The sequence below is a fragment of the Chroicocephalus ridibundus genome, chromosome 5 (genome assembly GCF_963924245.1).
Source record: "Chroicocephalus ridibundus chromosome 5, bChrRid1.1, whole genome shotgun sequence".
Taxonomy (NCBI): domain Eukaryota; kingdom Metazoa; phylum Chordata; class Aves; order Charadriiformes; family Laridae; genus Chroicocephalus; species Chroicocephalus ridibundus.
In genome coordinates, this window is record NC_086288.1 from 510109 (window position 1) to 534070 (window position 23962).

The 23962-nt window shown below is 44.4% G+C and overlaps 1 protein-coding gene across 19 annotated transcripts in view; it reads left to right on the forward strand.

The window, feature by feature from the left end:
• Window positions 1–23962, forward strand: part of LOC134516735 (epigen) — a 66893-nt gene that overhangs the window by 32557 nt on the left and 10374 nt on the right. For 7 of the 19 annotated variants that reach the window (XM_063337256.1, XM_063337258.1, XM_063337255.1 and 4 more), the window contains 5 exons: window positions 9464–9581; window positions 10358–10510; window positions 10818–13005; window positions 22674–22827; window positions 23578–23654. In XM_063337256.1, the coding sequence (XP_063193326.1) occupies window positions 9464–9581; window positions 10358–10510; window positions 10818–10872 (326 nt within the window). In that variant the 3' untranslated portion in view covers window positions 10873–13005; window positions 22674–22827; window positions 23578–23654. Of the gene's footprint in view, window position 1; window positions 4513–4980; window positions 5211–9460; window positions 9582–10357; window positions 10511–10817; window positions 13006–22673; window positions 22828–23577; window positions 23655–23962 lie in introns of those variants that run through there. The other 12 variants (XM_063337259.1, XM_063337262.1, XM_063337274.1 and 9 more) reach the window with 11 other exon arrangements.

Sequence of the window (23962 nt, forward strand, 5' to 3'; positions counted from 1 at the left end):
GAAGTGAAGAAGAAGGCTGGCTTTATCACTCCAGTGCCAGGAGGGGTAGGACCTATGACTGTTGCAATGCTTCTGAAGAACACACTCATAGTTGCTAAAAAGCTCATTTACTAGAGCAAGCAGGCTACCTTGGAAGAAGAATCCAAGTTGTTCTATTTATTGATACACAAAACATTTATTTTTTACTACAAAGATATTTATTTCTACATTGTATTTATTTTTTCATGTCAAGTATGCTAAACCTGATGGTTTACAAAATGTTAAAATACTTTGTGTTACCTCCTACTGACTTATTGTGAGCAAAAATGAATTGGAGAATGCAGCCTATGCAGATACGTTGGTGGTGGTCAATTATGTGTGTGAAAATGAAGAATGAAGCATGAATAAAAAAAATACCTGTGTATCTGGGGACGGGGTGCAGTTATCGAGACCTTTTAAGCACATCTTTCAAACAGTATGAAAAATAAGTTTCAACACGCTAAGTATCTTTTAAAAATATGGTTTGCGTTCTGAGGTCGTGAAGCACGCTGTGTGTAGTTTGAAGTCTTGAATTTATTTTTTTAAAACAGAGATAGCAACAGAAATGTTGATTCTGGAAGGAGTGAAAGCCTGAAATTTTTGTTTCACCTGCCAGGCAGTAATGCTGTCATGAAGGCAAATGTTCGTACCTGTTTTAAAATAGTCACATAAACTTGAACACTGGTGAAATTTTGACTTGAAACATATGCAAGAGGTATGCATGAATGAGTAGCTAGAATTAAAGCCAGAATTCTTTTCTTCCCATGTCTGGATTTCTTTGACAAAATGTTTTGGTGCATAATACCCTCATCCCACAAATAACCTTGAATAGATGACTGGGCTGGATTGGACTTTATTAGGCAGAATGTAGGTAAATCTACAAGGTGTGTTGGAATTTTATTTTCCGTAAGTGCATGAAGAGTTGTTTTTCAGTACGTGATGTAAGGCTCAGCCCCGTGAATCCTTGGCTATGATGTTTTGCTGCTTAGAGAGGACTATATGGGATAATAAGATTGGTATATTTCTATTCCCAAAACTTTTAGTTACAAAGATGGATCCAGAATAGTCTCATGCAATGTAAAAGTTGGAGGAAGTTACTGCTGAGATGCCAGTTGAACTGAGTGTCTGCACTATTGACATGAAGAGCCTACCCTGATTCCCACTGAAGCCAGTGGGAGCCAGTTTGGACTTTTTTCTTCATGTTTTTATCTCAGTTGCGCTAACTTTGATTTTTTTTTTTCCATTGAGAGCCGTAGGTGTTTGCTAGTAGACTCTAATAACTTGAAATGGGAAGAAAAAGAATTGTGGCTAAATATTACTGCTCTTAAACAAACAAATGCACTTACGGTAATAAAAGAAACAAGACAGAGCACCACTTCTCTGCTGATTGTTCTTGTGGTTAACTTTCTGAGAGCTTTGTTTAATGCAGCGTTTGCAAAAGAGGTTGACAGAATCATTACTAAATATGTGGTGCCAACAGTGCAGACACTTGCTTATCTGTTTATGTTTAAGCCGTACTATGAACGTTAAGAGGATGAAGGTGCCTATGCAGATAATGCTTAGACTGGTCAACCCGTCAGTGATTCAGGTGGAATAAAGCTTGTTCACTGTTATGTTAGTCTTGGTGAAAAATTTTAATACAGTTTGGGGGGTGGTTGTACATTTTCTTTTTTTATCTGTGTGTGAAGGGTGGAGCAAATGGAGGTCTTCTGCATGTTCAGTCATTACTTTGTTTCATCTGTTTACATTGCTGTTCTAGATTCATGTTTGTTTTCTTTGATTTAACTAAAAACATATCTGCATTTTTTTGTCAGAATCACAAATTATGCCTTTTGCTTACACCACTTCAGCGAGTCTGCCTCTTTCATGTCCTGCAAGCAGTTTATTGTGCATCTTAAGCTTTTTCTCTTTTTCACCTGTGGTGGATAGGTTAGCATTACACAAAAGCCAGTGAGACTGAGGTTTCACTCAACGACTTGCTATTTTCAGAGCTGCCAGACACATTTGTGAGAGTGTTCTCTACTGGGAGAACATCCCAGAAGGAGCATCCAGAGGGAAGGGCCTGTTACCAACCCAAAAAGCACGCTCGTGTGCCAGTCCTGGTCAGGTCCGGTCCAAGCATGCACTCCCTGTGGCGGACAGAGGCACGGCCTTATCCACTGAAGCCTTCTCCCAGGCCTACCGCACCCAGCTGCATTGCCTAATGACGAAGCCACCGCTCAGATTCAAGCTGGATTAAGCTCCCATTGTGTAGATGTGTGTTGAAAGCAAGGCTCTTGAGACTTACCCCGCTTGGGACTGATGGCAGAGGTTATCCAGGTAGGTACAAACACTCCTGTCGATCTGGGGAGTGCGCAAGCTGCACTCGATCAGTGTGCAGGCATGCAGCAATTCTGGATAGCGAAGGAAGGGAAAAGCCTCCTGGAATGCAGTCCGTAATTAAAATGTGCATAACTAGCTTGTGTTTTTCCCTTAACATGTGAAGTGGTTAGATCTAATCCTACAGGTCACTGAGGACAGGGCAGCGTAGAGGGAGAACTTCAGCTGACCGGAGTTATTAGAGCATTTATCAGAAGATTTTTGGGTTTAGATTGTAACAATTGTGAAATTTTTTTTTTTTTTTTTTTTTTTTTTTGCTTAGAGCTCACAGTTGAGAAAAAGCGTAAGTTGTTGCTGGGGTTAAGCGTGTAGCTCTCCTTTGGTGAGAGTCACGTTGTTGATGTGTGTGTGCGTTATTGAACTGGGCCTTTCTGATGATCTGCTCTCATATGTCTGGCTATGTAAGTACCCTTCAGAGAGACCAGTCCTACTTGTTCCAAGCTGCCTGTGACCAAGGGAGTTGGACAGTGTTTGGGCCTGTGGAGGGTGGTTTAGTATAAGAAATACGGAGGACAGGTATGTCTTAGAGACCTACAAACACTTTATGTCACAAGTATGATTGTTCTCATTAATGCATACCCACTTCCTTGAAAAGGTATAGATGGGCTTTTATGTCAATATAGTGGCGGGACTAATGAAGGGATCACCTAATATAGGAGGCAACAGCTTACCTGCTCTTTCAGTCTGTGTTTTCTCAGTGCTGTGCTTTGCCAGCCCTCGCCTTCTGCCCTGCACAGTCGGGTGTAGCTCCAGCCAGCGATGCCAGGCCTTGCACAGGGCTGGTGGCCTGCCTTGCTGCAGAGAGTTGTGCACATGGGAAGGCAGAGTGAAAAGTGATTAGCATGCCCCTCGGGCTCGCCAGAGCCTGTGATCAAAGGCCTCTTGCTGGCAGCCACAGATGGAGAACATCATCCATTATCTTCATGTCTGATCACTTCCTAATCTTGGCACTAGCTGTTCTCGAAGTTCCTCTTCTGGATGGCAGGGAACTGAGGTACAGGGAAGGAATATGAGCAAAGCAGAAGCTGATCCCCAGACCCCGAACCCCAGAGTAGCATCCTGAATGCGGACTGTCCTCCTGGAGTTAACACAAGACCTACATTGCTAGGGGAAAGAAAGATCACGTTTTTCACAATACGTCATCTTTCATTTTGCTCACCTCTGTTTTGCTGTATTTTGTTGATCTGCTCTGGCATATACCAGGTCTCTCTTTAAAACTGTATCTTTGCATGCACAATTATGCCCACAGGTAATAGGAAACCAGGGTTTCAAAAGAAAACCTGATCCCATTGCTAGATAATAGCAGTTTCCTAAATAAATGTGTGGTTGCCCCGGGGGCTGAGGTTGCTGCCAGATGCACCTTTTTTTGATTGGTGAGAACAGCAGATGACGCTTCCTGGCATATAAGTGCAAGAGAAAACACAGGAGCACAGATAAGCAGAGCAAGCGAGCCATCTGGAAAGAAGAGTGGAGAAGGTGTTAAAGCAGCTGCTTGCCATGGCATTTGGAATGCTAATCTATATTTTGCTGAAAGGTAGGTTTGGAGGGGGCTTTTCAAGGTACAAGGCTTTGTTGAACGGTAGTTAGGTCTTTCTGAAAAAAGTGGTAGGGGTGGGAAGCATGCGAAGACGTTGCGAAGCAGAATTATTTTAGCAGTTTTAAACCTGGATGGAATTTTAACTGATAGGGTATAATTTAAACTCTGGAAAGAAGCTACTTAGACTGGTAAATAGGTGTAACATTGTAGTGTATTGCATGTATCTGTCATAAATTGCAAAAGATAATAGAATGGAGAACAGAATGGATATGTGTTTTGGAAATTTGCGAACAATAGTTTGTTTCCTCGCGATCATAATTATGCTGTGGCACAAGTAAGTTGGAGGCAAGAATGTTTTAAAGGAATTATTATATTGCTGTATCGTATCAGAATTCTATTAAGTGGGTACATGTTTTCTGGATGAAATGAACCTTGAATAGATATACTGAGTTTTTCTGTTACAGTAAACATCTATTTGCATTACACAGCAATGGGGGCAATGAGTGAAGAGTCAGCTATTACTGTTTCTTCCCTCAGCACAGACTTATGGAATAATTGGACAAAAAACAACGCTGAAGGTATTTCTTTTTTTTGTTCTGTTTGTCTCTATTAATCTGTTATTTAAAACAAAAACAAACGAAACAAAAAAACCCAATAAAATCTATTATGATAATAGCTGCTAAAACGTTCCTGTCACTTGGACACTATTGAATTTTTTGCGTTTTATTTGTGAGATGAGCTGCTTTTTTCATGGAGACTTAAAAACCTCTCTGAAGCAGTAGCTGCCACTCAGTTGGGGTAGGCTCAGTGTTTACCAGCTACAGGATCATTTATCCATTCAGTTATAATTCGAAGAAGATACTTTCAGGCTAATTGGGATAGATTATCTGCATTTCTGATGGCCATTTCTGTTACTTTTAACTGGTGCTTGGTTTCTAGCAGTCTTCAGTGTGAATCTTTATGCACACAAGTGAGAACGCAGCAAGCGTAACTTCAAGTGATGCCTCTCATTACTGTTAACTCAGTAGTTTCTTTCTTTGTTGCAGTTTTGCTTTCGGCTATCGCAGCTTCCACAGCCCTCTTCAGAGTGCTAGCGCTCTCTTTTCTTTCTTTTTCTTTTCTGACTGAAATGTGAACTCAAGCTATTTACCTGCCAACATCTGAGGCCAGAACGCTGTGTTTATCCTGCAAGCTGCATTCTTGATGTTACTTCAGGTGCTAATGATGTCATTACTTTTGGAGAACTGTGCGATCTGGAACTCTGAGGTTTTGGCAGGTCAGTAAAGGAGGAAAGGATTTTAACTGTGATACTTATTAATGTCTTTGTACTTTAAAAAGAACATAAACATGCATACAAATCATCTTCTCTTAATTTTAAGTCATCACAGGGTGTCTTACAAGCTTTTTATTTCTCTCATAACAAGTCAAACTCTTTTTTTTGACCGAACTTCTCATTGTGGTACAGAGTTTTTTTTATATATATATATATATGTATATACACACACACACATTCATACATACATATACTATATATGTGGGTTTCATACATATATATGTAAAATACATATATATATGCACACACACATATGTACGTGAAGTCAAGAAAATGTTGATTTTTGGACTGTATTAGTCTGATTTATCAGTGCAGCGCTGTGGTCTGATGTAGTGGATTTGTCTGTGACACGATTCTTCCAGAGTTCTATACAGAAAACAGGAGTATGATGAGGTAGAAATATGTAGTGACTTGATGAGTACCCTGTTTGCATTATTGATAGAAAGCAGGAGTTATGGGTCATGTTTTAACAAATAAGAGGCTTATTTACAGGGACACAGCCATGCTTGTAGTTGTCCCATGTACCTTTACGCTAGCTGTGGCTCTGCACGTCAACTAGATACCAGCGCTTTTAGTTCAGAGTGTGTTTCCCCTCAAAGATAGAAGCAAATTCACAAACATACAAACACAAATTATATGGGTAATTAAAAGTAATGGACCTTTTATGAAGCCACTGAAAACTTAGAAAACAGCATTTCCAGAAGTAAGATTGAGTTAGGCTTGGTGGTCAGCCGAGAGGGAAAAGGTAATGGAGAGGACTGGGCATTCTGACCCCATTTGGGCTAAAGGGGAGCCTTGGTAGCAAAATGGGCAGGTTGGAGCAGGGAAGGGCTTGGTTTTACTGGGGAAAAAATGAGATCCTTTCATTGCCATGAGCTGCTGCTTCCGTGCAGCCTGTAAGGGAGGCCCTGAACCTGGGGCTGACCCCTTCCCTCCCTCCCTCCCTGCCTCCCCTTTCTGACTTCCCCGTTCCTCCCCGACGCACCATACTTGAAGGCTGAGCTGTCGTGGTCTCAGTGGCTGACTCTTTTTGTTGCCTGTCTGTCGGTTTTGGCATGCCCAGGCTTCCAAGTACCTGTAGTTTTGATTTCATGTCAGATCTTGCCAAGTGTATCTGTTTGAGTGACTCAGTTGTAGGCAACTGTCAAGTGCTTACACAGCATACTTTTCTTTCCTCACGTGACATGAAAGGGCACATGGATGTGTTTATTCAACAGCTTATTTAGTATCTAGGTGGATAATATGATATGAATTAGCATAATGCTCTGGGATGGGTTAGAAAATCATTCTTTTTGTTTTCAAGACTCATCATTCTTTCAGAGATAATTTGTACTTTCGCAGTGTCGAAATAATTAGCGCTTAGAATTTTTGTGTCTACATTTAAGATCTGATCTTGCAGCTCAAAACGGACAAAGCTCTTGCTCCTGACACCGAGGGAGGAATGTATTGTTCATTTGTCGCCTGCGCAGAGAGATATTTGGAGCGCTTTCTAGGCAGGCTTCTGCTCTAGGCTGACCTTTGCTTCTAATGACAGTACTAACTTGCAGGCAGTCGGGGGAAGAGGTTTCTCGTACCTGCGCCAAGGGAGGTTTCTTCCGGACGGTGGTAGATGGGAGGCTGCCACCTCTCGGCAGCGGTGGGGTAAAGGAGGAGGGATGTTCTGGCTGCCTGAAACCATCTGGTGGAAGTTCGAGCAGAGGTGGCTGGGGATTTTGTGCCTCTGCCATGTAGATTTGTACCTTCCTCGTTTTTGGTTTGGTTTGGTTTGGTTTTGTTTTTTAATCCTGTATAGCTGAGATGCAAGTGAAATATTAAACCTGTGCAGCAGACGTCTTCTCAGGGCCTGGAAGAAGAGTAGGACTTTGGGCCACAGGAAACACACATTAAAGGGTCCTGTTGAGTGGTTGTTTAGCGGTTTCGTAGTGCGCTGTTCAGCCCCCTTTTTTGAATCCCCATTTCAACACACAGTTGGTGCCTAAGTGTTTGAGGAGAGGTAGGGGGGAAAATGACTGTGCCGTTGCCTGTTTTCTGAAACTTTTTCCCACAGAGCTGTGGCCTAAGTGAAAATGGGCTTTTGCAGGTCTCCTGCATCCTGGCTCTCCTTGGCGCACTGAGCCCTGCAGCCATGTTTACCATGTGCTTTGTTTTCTGTTGCGCTTTCCCCAGCAGTGAGCATCGTACAGTCCTCCTGTACGGAAAATAGCACCATCTATCCCTTGTCATAAAACCTGTCTTTTCTTCCTGAAATCTGTCCTTTATTAAGTTGTTATTCTCTTCCTTAGATCTGTTGCTCCAAGGTCTGCTCCTGTGCTGATCGTGTTCTCAGCCAACAAGCCTGTCCGCGGAGCTTGTTGGCAGAATTCTTGGAGCCATCCAGAAAAGAGCCAGAGCTTGATACTAGAGCTTGCTTGTAACCAGCACCAGCTTCTTCCCTTGCAGAGTGTGTGGTTCAGGGCTATGGGTAGATTTGGTTTTAGTCTCTACAGCCCAAAGAAGTTAATTTTAAAGCAAGACACGGTTTGTCCACCTCTGAACCTTTTCCTGAGAAAGTGTAATAAAACAACATGTTCTTTTTCAAGCAGACTTGAATTGTTACTTGTTCTATCTTAATCTTTTGATAAGCTGGAAGTCTGATTACTCTGTCAGGTTTGAGAGAGCACTATTTTCAAAGTAATGTTGTTTGATCTGAGTAACAGTGATAGCATCGTGCCTCTTAGGTGTCCAAACCACATGATTCAAAACTGAAGTTGTGAATTGCTCTAACATGCAGGCGTAGAGTAGAACAGCTTTTTACCACCGCTTGTCATCTTTGTGATGAAGCTGCATAAAGGACAAAGAAAAAAATCACTTAGTTGAGCGCATAGGGGGGGTTTCTTGCTGTTAAATGACTCAAACTGGAATTTGATCGGGAGTTTAGGGGGTTGGTGGTGTTACTCCTGTAAAATGCGTCGTGGGATCTCGAGTTGCTCGCAGGACAGCTGGAGGCTTATGACAAGGGTTCCATCAGTGTCATATCTCCAGACCGCGATTCAGCACTGAGTCAGAAAGGAAGGTTTCTGCTTGCTGTACCGTTGTTTAGTCACTCTGAGCAGACGTCACCTTCCTGCATGGTCTTATTTTTCTTGTGGTCATAACTGAAAGCTGGTGTTGACATGTGCTCGATTAGGAAATCACCTTCAGCCATCACTAAAACAGTCCCTGAGATAGTATGACATTGCTTGGACACCCCACCCCATCAGCGATTCCTGTAACTGAGTAGAGAGACCAGTTCAAACAGATACTTGCTTTGATGGTGAAGCTTTTGAGCTTTCTCTTCACTTGCCGCACCCCTGCTCCCGCGTTACAGATGCATGCCGGCCTCTGCACTCCTTCTACTCAGCAGGGTGCCTTGCTCCTGGGATCAGTCGCTCTTCTATCGGTATGTAGCATTGATATAAGAATCCCCAAGGACAGTTTTGTTATCGTCTTTGTTCCCGTTTGACCTGCCATGGTTGGGAATAAGGTAGTAATTTTATGTGCTTTCAAAGCAGAAGCATGCTTACTGGCCTGGATGCATATAATTTTGTGCAAATTCAGAAACTTAGTAGTCGTGGACCATCCTTTTGCGCAGGAAGACATCCAGGCAGTCTTGGGTGCTTACAAGCGTAATCGGACACTCTGCGAACATTAGACCATGGAGAATGGATGGAGGGAGCAATCCCGCCATTCCTGTGTCACTTGTAGCTGCAGAGCTGGCAGGCAGGAGTGTTAGAAATGCAGTAGTTTGTCTTGTGATGGGGAAAAGAAAAAAGAAATTAGCTTCTTATTTTAATTCGTAATGGGAAGCATCCTGAGAATAATTCAGTGCTCTCATTGTGTCTTAAACTCCTGATATTTCTGGGATGGTTTATCTGATTGGATTGCAGGTTGGATAGTGCTGATGTTACCCTGGATGAATCTCCCATACTCACTTTCATACACACTTCTCAAGAGCGAGTAATTTATTTACAGTTTGTGCTTTCTCTAAAGCTATGCTGGAACATCTTAGAAGCTTGCTCTGCTTAGCAGTGTTTGAATCTGCTCATGAGACATATCACAGTAAATCTGTTTATTAAGTGTCTTCTGCAGGCAATATCTGTTCAACTTGAGTTGTGAAAATATACTCAAATTATGTTTGTTTCCTAAATGTAACATGACTTTTTCCCCTTTCTCAGTAGACTACACAGAGCAGCCAAAGCTCTTGAAGCTCATGCAGACCTGCCTTGAAGAACACCACAGCTATTGTATCAACGGGCTCTGTGCTTTCCACAGCGAACTGAGGAAACCCATATGCAAGTAAAGAATACTGCTCATAAGTATCCTTGTTAGAAAATAACAACAGTAGCATTGTTTCTTTGTCTGCTACATGTTGTTAATGTAATGTGGGTAATTTGCAGCGGAGCACAGCTTTCCAGTGACGGTCAGGTATTTGCAGGCTGAGAGTTTGGCACAGGCTTGAGTGCTGTGGCGGCTCAGGACTGTTAATGAGGCAGTAGTGCTGTGCTAGGGTTATACTAAGGAGGGGAGAGGGAAAATTCACAGCTTGGTAGGTCACTGCCATGATGGCATATCAAATCACAACTGCTGCTAGAGTGAGTAGTAGAGGAATAAGTGAATTTTCACTCTGGGCACAATGAAGAGGGAAGGATCTTCCAAGATGTCAGCTGCAGCTCCTTTATTCCACAAGTACTTACACACCAATTGGGACTATGGTGCCCTTAAAATTTTTTAGGGTTCATGTTGGGCAGCTTTGGCCTTTGGAGGCATTATAGCAGCTAAGGATCAGCAGAGCACAGTGCTCTTCATCCACACCCTCCGCGATGAGGGTATGTTTAGGCTGCATTTGCCGCTGTGGCTGCAGTACTTGAGCTAGCTTTAAACGAGATAAACTGGGGCAACTGGTAGTCTTGGTGGAGCGAAGAGGTACTGACCTAACACTGGATTCAGTCCATCCTCATTTAGGTTTGTTTTAAATTGGTTAAAAATAATGAAAAGTAATGTGTTTCTGAAACTGAAATACAAAGCGTAAGAAGCTGTGAATAATTTTTGCACGGTGTATATTTATTTTGTAGGTGCCTTGCAGGTTACAATGGAGAGAGGTGTGAACATTTAACCCTAAATTCATATGCACATAATTCTTATGAACGCTACATTGCTGTGGGAATTGGTGTGGGAATACTGACAAGTGGGATACTTGCTATCATCTACTGCTACGTAAGAAAGAGGTATGGGAGATACGTAACCTTCTGATTACATTCGTCTGAATTAAAGCAGGCAGGAAGAAATTATGCAGAGTTGTGAGGGTACCGGGAGCGTTGCTCTTGCTTCGTACTGATCTGCGGTGTGATCTTAAAGGAGCTGACGCTCTATAGCTCTGCTTTGTGATCTGCCAGTCACGTGAAACAGTGCGATTGTCTGGAACAAGGGTTTCATTGGAGCTGCCTAAAGCAGTTAGGCGATGAGATTTAGGTTCTCTTGAGACTGCTGTGGTTTTAGATTTGTCTGATTAAAATGACTTGTTGTCCATTTTAGATGCAGGAAATGGAAATCACCCTACAAAATCTGCATGGGCGAGACGGCGTTGTGAAGATGTGGCATTGGGACACTTACCAGTTCGCCTGTAAATGAGAGGAAGTTCTGCTGGGAAGGCCACCCCGCTACATCTGTCAGGTACCCCAGCCTCGCTGATGAGGTGAAATAAAGGGAATGACAGAGCGAGTACATGAAAGGAACTCCTGCAGGACTGATGGGCTCCATTCACTTTTGAAGAAAGACTTCCTCTTTTTAGTAAAGGTTGCTAGATGAGCAGGTCCAAACAGCTAAGGATACTTGCAGCCCTCTCAATGCTCTCCTGTGGTTGGTATTTGCGGAGGGGAGGACTGGTTGGTTTTAGCTGTTTTCAGTCATTTCAAGCCCTAATACAGTGTTCTGCTCTGGTCTTTTCTGTCTTTTTTTTTTTTCTTTTTTCTCCTCTGGAGGAAAAGCACAACCTATTTCACAATGCGGTTTTATTCTGAACATCACGTGCTGACAAGAAACCATTTGGGTTCTAATTTCAGTGTCTGCTGCCTATGTGTGTGGATAAACAGCCCTCTTCCAACACAGCAGTTATCTTCAGTGTGCTAAGCAAAGCATAGGCTTCTGTTGCAATAAAGGACAAAATCATAAAATGCTTTGGACTGAGGAAAATGGATGGCTCTCAAAGCTTACTTAAACTTAGGAATAGAGAGTAAGCAATTCCTGGAAAATTAGACCATGACACCTCTGGGCGTGGCAAGTTCTTACTATTTCCATAAGCAAAGGAATCAGACATCTTTCTCAAAATGGATTATTGAGTGGGCTCATGACAAAGAACTCTACTCTTCCCTGACATCGGGTAACGGCTCATGAGATTGACGGAACTTCAGGCAGAACGTTACCTTGCTGCGCTGTGATTTCAGCACAAGACTTCAGTTGCTACCGAAGCTGGAATTGTTATGAAACTTCAGTATAGCTTTGCCCAGGAAACGGGACTGTCTTTATTCTGTTCTCACATTATGTGCGTGATGCGACCACTCAAATAAGAAAGAAATGACCATAGGGATTTTGTTGCACCCTGGACAAACACATTACATATAAGATGCTTGTTTTTCTTCATCTTGTCTATGAAGAATCATAAAGGTAAAAAGATTTTTGTTCAAGGAAAAGGGAAGAAAAATGGTTCTGAAGACGGTGGCACTAACTGTGACTTCTCACTGACAGGTGGAGCGTTTGCCAGTGCTGATGAGACTGGAGATGGCTCTAAGAGATTTTCATTTCATGCTGTTGCACGTCGTAGATGCATCTGCTATGCACAGTCATCTACGAGAAACAGGCAGTTAGGTACTTGGCAATTTGATGGGGTGATATAGGCTCCTAAATTTAGGTGCCCTGGTGGAAAGCTCAGTTTCTTTATGTGAATCAGTTTTCACAACAGAATACATGTCATTTGTTGAAAAAATCCTGTGTATTTGTGAGACTACAATAATAATACTGAAATGTATATGAAAGAGTGGGTTTTGAAAAGGTAAATGTACATTTGGGACTCGAGTGGTCTGAAGTTCAGTGGGCTTCTGGCACAGGGGCATGCTGGTCAGTAGCTGAGTCATCTTGGCTCTCCATTTGATACCAATAAATAAAACGTCACACGCTGTTTGGTTGGAGTCCCCATGGAGCACACTGGAGCAAGCGACACATGCATACACCGAGAAAGGATTGTTGGTGAGGAGCTGGACGGAGACAGAAACCAGTCCTTTCCTCTATGCATTGACATGAGCGTTTTGTAAGAGGCATCGAGCTGATTTTCCAACTCTCGGCCTTTTTGTTTTCTTCATTTCAAGTTAAATCTTCAGAGCTCTGTATTTTTAGCTCCTTTCCATTCTTCTGACCTTTCCATAGTACCCACTGAGAGACAACTGCTGCTCTTCACAATTTCCAAGTTAGCTTTCGGTAGTTGCCCTAATGTTTTCTGTGTCCCACGTATGTAGTGAGAGTGCAGTTAGATGTTAATTACAGTCTGCGCACCCACACACAGACATATAAAAAACACCCCTCGCACACGCTGGACAGACTGAATGGAAATACCTATTAGAAACATGCATGTCATCAGGAAAACAAGGGTGAGAGATCTTTCTCCTCGATCTTGAAGAAAACTTTAGAGCTACGTAGGCCAAAGGATGAAAAGCTTCAAAGCTTTTGTCATGTGAGTGAATTTCTTTCTCCGCAGTGAGTTGACGCTTCCTGCATGTGCATTGCGAGCGCTGCATTCACTTGTAGAGGACCAACCCTTCTGTCTCGTGGAGGCTGCACCTTCGAGCAGACATGCACAGTAACCTAATTTGCTCAGGCTATACGTGCAGTTGTTGAAGGGGTTCTAAGGGCAGGAGTTTAAACAACTGGACTTTCACTTGTCCAAAGATAGCTGTCGGGGAGAGATGGATTTTGTTTGGTTTTAATCATTTGCATCTCCTTTTACTAACCTTTTTGGTACCCTTTACGTACCAGTGGCCTGGCTTGCAGGATATGCAAGTGCTGCTTCAAAAATATTACTCTTTGCAGTGAGACATCTGTACCTATAGAAACAGACAGTGACTTCCTCTTTTCTTAATGTTTGGTTAACCATAACTTGAAAGGAAGGTTTATTTCAAAACCACAATTTTACAGAAGACTAAATAGCGAAAATATTTTCGTCTAGTTTGCTGTGTGGTCCAAGGCAGCTTTGAGAGGGCCGCCAGTCAAAGTTTGCTGAGATTTTTCTCCTGGTGAGAGAAAAGCTCAAGACCGAAACACCAGCAGAATCTGTGCCATGCAAAATGAGACTTTGTAGGGGCAGAGTGAGAATAAAATGGAAGACAAAGATGGGAAGAAGGAAGGCAAAGGAGGGCTTTGCTTTATTTTAGTTTTTTTTTTCCAAGTGGTATTGAGGCTTCCAGAAATGGGTTACTTGCCACCTGGGTGCTGAGGTACAACCTCGGAGCAGGCTACCAGCTTCTTAGATGTCCAAGGCTGGTGGCATCAACACAGATGACAGCTTTCTCTGTCAGTCTCAGTGTTTACAGGCTGTAGCCCGTGTGGGAGAAGAGTGTTGTCATTGCAGTTTTAAGGGATTTCATCAGGCCCCAGCTGTGTTTGAGGCATCACTGCATGAATGAATCACTCTGCTGTTTGATGCAGTGACCCGGCTGAGGAAGTCTGCGTTGTCTCAGATTGCTTCGTGGAGTCAGCCGTGCTGAGCCCTGCCTTGATAAGTGGCAGATGCTACTGGGCTAGTATGGTATGTTGCTGCTTACAGTGCTGAATTTCCTGCAGAACTGGCTTGTCAGAGGATCAGGATCATCTTTCCTGGCTCATTTATCAGGCTCAGACTCCTTCTGTAATGGCATAATTAAGAGTCGTAAGCTTCTGCTTCCTATTAGCTGCACGTGCCAAAAACTGTCATTTCCAGAGGAGATCCTGTGCTTGTGCGGCTTTTAGGCAGTCCTGCATCAGCTTTGTTGGGGCACAAGCTCAGCATGGCCAGGGGAGAGACGTTAAAGTCTGGGACCTGCCTTTGCAAAGGACAGAGCACTTGCCCTGTGTGTGATCCCGGATGGTGGAACCACATTGGCTTTTCCTGCAGCACATCTCTCAAGCCTAGTTGCCCTTAAGCCACCCAGCCCTCTACCCGCTTCCCTGGCATCTGCAGTCACCATGCAGGTGTCCTTTGACACCCATTTTCGATTGAAGTGCGTGGGTGGCCTGCAGTTTACCTGATCCCAGCAAGGTCTGTTTAAAATGGCGAGATGCAAACCTGTGGAAAAGATGACTGTCCTTTCAAAATACTACTTTTAATCTTGGAAGGAAGTGTAAGGAAGTGTATCGATGGCTGATGTTCGGAGTACACAGCGTCCCTGTCCTGCCTGCCTGCCGGCCTGATCGGGGTGTACTGGTGATGAACAGCAGTGCCCTGGATGGCACACAGCTGATTCAGCAATCTGAGCTACAAGGGCACAGGAGCAGCCAAGCCACTGGCCCATCTATTCCGATAGCCAGCCAGCGACTGCAGACAGTGCCAGAGGCTTCTGGAGAAGGTCTTAGAGATCTGGTGGCAGGCAGGTAGGTAGGAGGCAGTTTGCCATCAGAGAAGGCTTTCTCTTATTCTCAGTAACCAAGAGTATGTTTTGCATAATGGCACAGCAGGGTTTGTGGCTCTTCCCACTTACTATGGCAGCCTAGCTTCTTCTACTGTGTATTAAAAGTAAAAAAACTGATTTGTGCTCATGTGGCTAGCACAAGGCTAACTAGCATGTGGTCTGAGTGTAAGTGCTGGGATGTGTTTTAAGAACTAGTTGTGAAACTAGTTACTTGCTAGTGACTGGATTTTATGCAAAAAAAAAAAACCCAAACAAAAAAATCCAACCCCAAAAAAATCATATGGCTCTCAGCAAAATTTTATAGCTTGGTCATTCTTTACACCCATTATATGTTTTATGTAATTTCTGGTCCATGAAATACACTGTAGTTGGAAAAGCATCCCACAGAGGGAAGGCTAATGTGGCAAAGTAATGGATTTAATAATTAAGTTCAGGATAGCTCCCATGACCCCTGAAGCTTGCAGTCCTTGATGGGTTTGCCTTTAGAGCATCCCTATGAAGCAAGACAGTGCTTTGGGGAGGATGTGCTGTGCAGAACTAAGACAGGGAGGGATAAAAGTCACATGAAGGAGAGGCATCAAACTTTCCAAATCTGCTGGTAGTGCTGTAGGGAACAGGTGATTCTTCTGCTCCTTTGAGTTCTTTTAAGAAATGGTTCTGTAGTAGATCAGTAATACATTAGCAGTTTTGAGCGAGTTGGGAAAAAGTGATCGGTCTTGGTAAAATGAAAGTTTGATGACAAACAGCGAGAGTTTCTTTTTGAATATTCATTTCAGCTCTCTATCTTGTATGACAGGAATGCAGGTTTTCTGTATTTTAACTTTTGGAGCTATTCAGAAAAGTATCATGACAAAATAGAAATGCTTGAAATAAGACAATTTGCATGATGCAGATAAATAATCTGAAGACTGTATTCAGTCAACTCCAGCCCATCATAGGTAGGGTCTTCAATAGCCCTGCTCGTTTCAGTACCTCCTGGCGTGGAACCGAACAGCTTCCTGGCAGTGGGGTAGCCGAATCCAGCCTCTAGAACAAAAGCACGAAAAACGAGGAGTTGGGAAAAATGTACTGGTTATTGCTTGTATTTCAAGGTGTCACTTTGGTGGCCCGAAGGTACCAGTGAGCAACTTGACCTGCTGCCTGAGAGACTGAAAGTGCTGTCTGCGCAGCTCAGGGCTCTGTGGTCTCTCTACGTTGCAGAGCTGTGGTGGCGTCTGCAGTGATGCGTGGCTGCTCGTACAAGTCCTGTCGTTAGCCTTGCTCCGAAGAGGGAAACACCTCTAGAGGTCCCTGTTGTACTATAAATCCAGGAAATCATTTGGGACTCCTTCTTTACAACCAGTTAACAAACAAACAAAAAGAAGTGCAGGTATTCATTAAAATCTCAGTGTAAGTAGTCATTAATTATCACGACAGCAATAAAATCTTGTACTATGACTAGACCTTGGGCTGCTCCTACTCTCGCTGAATCGAATGGGAGCAAGAGCAGGCTCTGTAAGAAGCAGCCCTTAGCAAGCTGAAGGAGGCGTGACAGCACAGCCCACACCATTGCTTTGTGCAGAGGAGGAAAACGTTTACTGTACTGTTGCTGAGAGCACTGTTAGTGCCAGGTCCCTTTTGCTTGTTACTGCGCAGATGGGAAGAGCAGGCTCTCCCGGGGCTGCTGGGGCACAGAGTGGTTTTGGTTGAGAGCAGAGTTTGACTCCGTCTGTGAGCCCATTGCCTCTGTGGGCCAGCAGATCCCTAAATGAGAGGTTAGATAACTGCAGGGAGATGAGGTGAATGCCTGTCTTCTAGAAGGCGGGATGAAATCATACGGGAGGAAATAGGAGCACAGAAAAGGGCGAGTTGCTTTATCTAAGTTGGCATAGACCCTGGGCCTTTGGCCTACCCATCCAGGATCTAGGCGAGCTTTCTCCTGTTTGCAGACCAACATTTTGCCTTTATATTTAAGGGAAACAGCAGAGGCCTGACGCCTAAGGCCTGGAAAGAGAGCCAAGGTGTTGTTTGCTAGGCTTGGTGGACATCTTGTTAGTGGAAGGATAGGAGTTGTTAGCACCTAAGTCTAAATTTAATTTTTGTCCATCTTGCTGGGCCTTCAAATTGATAAATGTTCGTATAGAAAAGGAAGTCAAAATGTAGCTCTGGACTCAGTTTTCCAACTCATCAAAAGGTCAGAGGTACTGAAATTAGAGGTTTTGATTCCATGTCTAACGTTGAGTCACTTATACACTAATTTTTAATGAAAACTTCAGGTTGAATTTATCTGGTGAATGGCAGTGAACAAGTTTCCGTGTAAAGATTTCCTAGTGACGTTTCTTTTTAACGCTCTTATGTCCTCTAATAAGCAAAAATACTGTTTGCTGTATTTTGAATATTCAGATGTCAAGCTGTGGTTCCTGGTCATGACTGACCAAAGTGCAGCATGGCAGCATTGCCATTGACTGATTAGAGACAGGCTGATGGGGACGCAGCATGGGAGGGCTTCCTCGGCAGGGTCCGTCTGTGAGCCTGGAGCTGAGTGCCGGTACCTGCTCCTCCGACCTACATTGCTCCTGAAAGCCCAGTCTTTGGAGTAGCCGTTGCTGTTTGCAAATTGATCTGCCATCCCCTTCAGCTTCCCAAGGCAAGGAGCCATGTTGTGATCCAGGGACAGGAGTGTTAGAGCTTTGTCACTGTCACTCCGTGAAATACGTTATGTTCTTTGATTTTTTTGGCGTTGCTGTTTGGGGTCTTTTTACTGGGGAGGAATGCAAGAACCCTTCCTCTGTCTTCCATGTGCCAGACTGGTGTGCAAAAATGCCTCTCCGTAGCTCCATCTGACAAGCAGCACAGCCAGGGCTGAGACATGAGAGGACAGGGCCATGCTTTGCAAGAGCGTCTGACTAACCCGGGCAAAGCTAATTTGTTTGACATCATTTCTGTACGTAAGACTAAGTCTGTTTGTGTCCCATTGTTATGGCAAATCCCATGATGAACTGCATTTTATTGACTACTTCTGGCCATATGACAGAGCCCAGCAGCAGATTTGAATATGAGCACTGTTGCAGGAAGCTGTCTTAATAGATACTAATTCAGAATGTAAAGGTTGCGGGGCAACAGATCGGCCTCGCAGGTAGCTGTGACAGCTTTACGTAACAGGGAGGACCTGGACACTTGGGTGCATCCCTGCTTTGCGAGCTGGGCAGCCCGGCACCCATGGGGTGGGTGAAGCAGGCTGAGATGAGTCAGTGGCAGGCAGGGACAGCGAGGGGGGACCTTGAGTTACAGGCCATGCCATTATGCAGTAACATGCAGTGTTTAGCTAATAGATTTGTGCCTTTTTTTTCCTTTTTTCAAGGCTACAGCATCACTCATTGATGTGTGTTTATTGGAGGGATGCTGTTCAGGAAGAGAAACACAAGGAGGCCCCCAAGTGGCCTTATCTGCGTTTGTGATTTTTGGAAACTCTTAGCATCTAAAGTGTTGGTTTGTTGGGTACAAGTCTTTGAAGCTCTGCCACAACACTTTGTAGACTTTAGCAGCTTAATCTGCCTTCTGTCTCTAGCAGTGCAAGCACTGAAGCTTGACAAGCTGGGATTTATCATCATTGTAGATGTAGGCAGGGGAGGGAGAGGAGCTGCTGGCAAGGGTGGAAGATGCTGCAGCTGGACTTCTGAACGGGAACGTTGTGCCTGTCCTGTCCAGATGAACAGGACATAGGTATGTGTCGGTCCCGATCTTGGCTGCTTTCAGTGAATGCAGCCTTACTGATGCTGGCGGTGTTGGTGTTGATCTGTGAGTGCTGAGGATTTCCCTTACAATGGATAATGCGGGTCTAGCCGGCCTGTCTTTATACTCTTATTTTATCTTAATTGAACGCACTGTTTCCATTTGATTAGGCTATGGGGCCTCGTCTTTCTGTTTGACTTGAGATCAGACCAGGGTCCGCACAGAGGATCAAATGCTTTGATACCTGGTGGCTGTAACAGAGTGGTGGCTGTGAAAACCTTCAAGCAGGAGTTAGTGCTAATTTCTCTTGATGCCTTATTCTCAGGGGGATGGTGAATTGCAGAACCATAAATTTCAAGATAAGCGTGAACAAGAAGACAAAGGCAAGTTGAGCCTGGCGGAAGGCGCTGTGCTTAATGAACCTGTAAAATCAGTCACTTCCAACCTCATCCTGTCAAACAAGTCAAAAGAAACTGAGTATTTCAAAGCAAAACAAAGTTCAAGATCCAGAACTACATTTGGGGACAGCTGAGTAGTTCCAGTAATGGCAGAGTAAGATCTGTGGAATGTCACGGGAGATGCTTATCTCACAGCAGCAGCCCCTGGTTCAGCTGTGTTCTGGTCTCCTGCTTATGCTTTTACAGCTGAACATCTTGTAGCCCCTGCGTGAGCATGTGCAGCTCGGCTTACGTAGCCTAAACGAACAGCTCTCAACGTTCCCTACTGGATGTGTGAACCCCGGTTAAGTGAACGCAGGTCCCAGCAGTAGAGCTGGCTTTGGTGGCTGTGTTGCAAACCCCTTTTCAGTAGTTCATGGGCTGGTGGTGCAAAAGATGTGATAGAGCAAAGGCACATCTGATTTTGCTCTGGTCACCAAGCAGGCCGAAAGTTAGCCCTCTTACAGCAGTGCCCGTGGCTCTCATAATTGGGAATCACTTGCATGAGCTCCCATATGTATCCAGCAGCTAGATGTTAAAGCACGATGTCTTCTCATTTTCCAGCTATAGGTGATTTTGTAGCTCTTAACTGCCCATGGATGAGTTCTGTGGTGTCTGCTGCTGCTCTTGAAGCAGTGCCCTTTCAGGTGTCCGGGTTTACTGGAGTGAACCGGCACACTGAGATGCAGGCAGGATTCCCTAGTTGCTGAAAGACAGGAAATTCTCTTGCCCTTTCCCCTTGCCTTGTTAATACTTCTCTTGACTTTTTGGATGGCATGTTCACGGCTTCTCATGTGCAAATACGTTTGAAAGTTCTTCTCCCTCAGGCGTCTCCTGAATTCCTTCCTCCATCACTAACTACTTTTTCCATCAAGATTACAGCAGCAAAAAAATGTTCTCTATGGACTAGGTGCTCCCCTGTGCATGAAAAATGTGTGCAGGAGCCAAGAAACAGCAGGAGTTTCTCCCTGATTGTTTCCAAGAAGAATGGGGAGTGACGCAGGCAAAGGACATGACCTTACACCGACACACACGTGCTCTGAGGCCTGCATAGAGGTGGCCGTGACCTCAGCGAAACCATGAGTTCAGGGGTAGTCGGACCGAGTGTGTGGCCCCTCACATTCCTCTCTGACCTTCGCCTTCTGGTCCAGCGTGGTTCCTTTCAGGTTTGTCTTTCCTGGCCTGCCCAAAGCAGGTGTCCCCTCTTCCCACCAAGAGCAAGTGCCTCGATGCGGAAGGGAAACATGTAGGTTTGCTCTGTGTGGAGATCGTTCCCTTGAACTGGGTATAGGGGAGACCTGCAAAGGTGCATTTTAACCCCGGTCCTGAGCTCTGCCAAGGGCTGAGCTGACGCCCCTGAGAAGAAACTGCAAGAAGTCTCGTGGAGCTGGGAGGAAAGGTGGAGCAGGTCCTTGCTTTACTCTCCTGGTGCTCAGGGCACATTTGCACTGGTTTGACCTCCTCAGTTCATTTATGCAGAGGGAAGATAGGCCTGTGTGGGGTACCACTATAAACTTGTCCAGTGCCCTCTTGTAATTCAGGTGCCATATTCAAACTGCAGCCTGGAAGGTCTTTAAGGGGTATTTATGGTAGTGTGATTGCTTTTAAATCATTAAGTATTTGTGAAATGTAGCAATTGAATGCCTCCACTGAAGGCTTTTCAAGAGAATTAATCATAAAGTTGGAAACTGTGATTTTCCCAATTAGCTCTGGCCTAACTCCAAGCCCTGCTGCAGGCTATAGTAAAGCATCTGTTGACTGCAGTGGATGCAGAATTGGGCTCCTTGCACCATCTGAGTCCATGGGTATTAAGGCATTTGTCTTTTAAATGCCATGGGATTCTTAAAAGTTCCCGTTGGTGATGTTTTCTTTAGTGAGAAGTCCCCTGATATAAGAAGAGCAAGGGAAGAGAAGCTAATATGCTAGTCAGCAAGAGCAACTCATAAATGTAAACGTGCTTTGAATATTACTAGAAGGTGGAGGCATCCTCCCTGGGCAGAGGAGAAAACTTGGGAGCACTTGACTATGTATGAGCACAGCTTGGATAGAGCCGGTTGAAATCCTGGGCATTTTTCCGTGAACTTCATTAGGCTTTGGAGCAGACCGCAAGTGGCTCGTGGTTCCTGTGACACAGGAGAATCTGGGGGTGTCAGTCGCGTCTGGGCCCCCGCCTCTCCTGTGCATGCAGATGAAGGTGTAGCAGGATTAACATTGTCGATTTTGAGCAGTGACTTGTGAAGTAACACCTGAGAGCAGCAGGAATTAGGCTTTGTGTGTTTTCATAGGATTTTTATATCAGCTGGATTTTTATATCCGTTCTTCATGCCTACCACAGGACTTCTGGAGACTGTATACATTATCCGTAATTTAAGTGAATTAAAGTGAGAGTGCTTCTCTCCTTCAATGCAAATACTTGTATCTATTTGTTTTGAAAGAAAACATGACATAGATATGAGCCAAATTCCCTTTGTCTTCAAAACATTTGAATACACTTGTTTAGGAATGTTCATTGCTTTGTTATTTGCTCCTTCTTCCTTCAGCACTTTAGCTGTGTGCTGCCACGCGCAGGATTTGTTATGCCAAACGATATTTTCTGTGACCAGTGTCTAGTTGACGTGGAAATATATAGCCAAATATTGACAAAGGTGCCCTGTGTGTATGATAGAAAATCTCTGACTTTAATGTGCATACCATACCTTGTGCTGATAGAGAGCTGAGGCTCTGACTTAGAGGTGTTTGGTAATGTTGAACAGCAAGTTTGTCTTTTATTTCTCATAAAAATAATTGTTGTTAACCTAGAACTCGGGTTCATGAAGATCACTACATGTGCAGAAAGCTCTGCAGAAAACATCCCGCTATTCTTGAAAGAACTCAGTTAGGAAAAAAACACCCCAAACGCAAAACCCAGCAGTGCGGGGGTGAGTTGGATCCCATGTGCCCACTGCCGTGCCCGTCCGAGCCCCATATAGGTGTTTGGAGAGAGGGGCTCTGCCGTGGCAAATCTGGATGCAGAAAGATACAGATCAGGGCTTGCTTTAGTCCAGTCCTTTCCCCATGTTAAATTCCCCCAAGGTTTATGGTCCTATGCAGAATGCAAAAATCGTAATTAATAGAAACAATACCAAATCACAATTCCATATGATTTAATGCAAGTCACTGCCAAAGAAATCCAAGCAAGGGTTTCCACGTATCACGAGGAATTAGATGGTACAAAAGAAGCTTGCGTCTGCTTCAGGGGGCCTGGTATTTCAGAAGCTTGAGCTCAAACACGGGTCCATCTCATGCTGTAGACCTAAATCTCTCTCTCTTGTAAAGCAGCAGGGTACCTGGGTACAAGATATGAGCTAAAAGTTTAGTCCTTACCCTTAGACATATGCTAAAGGTGAGGAAGCAGCAAAGGGGAAAAGCATGGACTGATTGCCTAAGACCACCATGCACAGCATGTGACGTGTCCCAACTTGCCGAGTAAATGGGCCCAAGGGACCAAGTGCCCATGACATTTGAATGTAATGACCTGACAGTTTTGCCACTCATAAATCTCTCTCTTTTAAATTTCATTCGGTCAGCTTTAAATTTTCATTCTCCCACAGCATGGATTGGGGCTGTAGCATCAGGAAAGGGAGTCTGGGAGAGAGCCAGTGCTACTCCAGCTCACCATCCCCGGAGGACGCGATCCGTGAGAAGAGCAGGAGTCAGGATCACGGGAGACTCAGTTACAAGGCTCTGTCTCCGCATGTGCATTTGGTAAGTTGCAGATGCTGTGCGTGCCTCCGTGCTACCATCAGAGAAGTATCAAAATAGCTACAGGGATGCCATGGGGATGAAAGTATTACAGACTGTGAAGGTAGTTGGTAGGTGCTGGGGCATGGTAAACCAATACTTAGTCCTTAAGTAACACTTGGCATCTGTAGACTGAAAACCGGTCTCGCCCTCAGCATTCACCGTGGGGGAAGCAAGCAGCAGCCAGCTGAAATTATACAGAGCCTTCGCTGGCCCGTCACACTGCAGAGCAAGTGGAGGCTTCTCTGCCTCTTGCTTTCGCTGCTTGGCCTCCTTCAGCCCTGCCATCCATAAACAACTGGGGGTAGTTTCGGGTGTTGCTAATTTTAATAAAGTGGTTTTAGGAATGTTTTGCCTCTCTGGAGCTTTCATAACATATACTAATGGAGGCTTTTGGCAAGAACAGTAAAGCAAATTGCTCCCACCCTCTCTTAGCATGCGGTAAGCAGTGTCTGTCCCAGCAGCCACGTGACTGAAAGTCTGAATGCAGCACAGCACCTGGTAAGCTGGGAATGCCCTTGTGAAACACCCAGGCTCTGTGTCCAGCAGAGAAGCGCCAGCCTCTGCCCTCCCACGCTCGCTTTGACCGTGATCTCTGCCAAGTCGTGCAGTTCTCGGGAGATGCTCATTTTTGATGGGGAATGTTCTGTCATTGGGGTTGCACATCCTTGCCACCGTGGTTGCCTCTAAGCCTTTATTTCCTTTGCTTTTGAGGGCTTGCATCAGACTTTCAGGCACTGTTGAACAGAGACGAGACATTTGTGTTTATCTGCTTACCTGGGAAGGGAAAGGTAAGCAATTTTTATGCTTTAAATGCCTCTCATATCTCCCCAAGGGCATTTAGTTATCTCGTTCCTTAGCTGTAGGTACACTTGTAGTGGGTGTAAGTCACAGTTTCCTCCTGCTTTATCTGCAAAGCAATCTGAGGCCCAGCTGAGTTCATAGTGCAATACACAGTGATTTACCTTAGAACAAGTAGCGTCAGGACTTCACACCGCTGCCTTTTCCTCATTGTTTTAAATTAAAGAAAAAGTTTATGGTCATTTCGTTTACAGCGAATACCTTTTTCAGGTGCGGATGTCTGTGTTCAGGTGGTGCT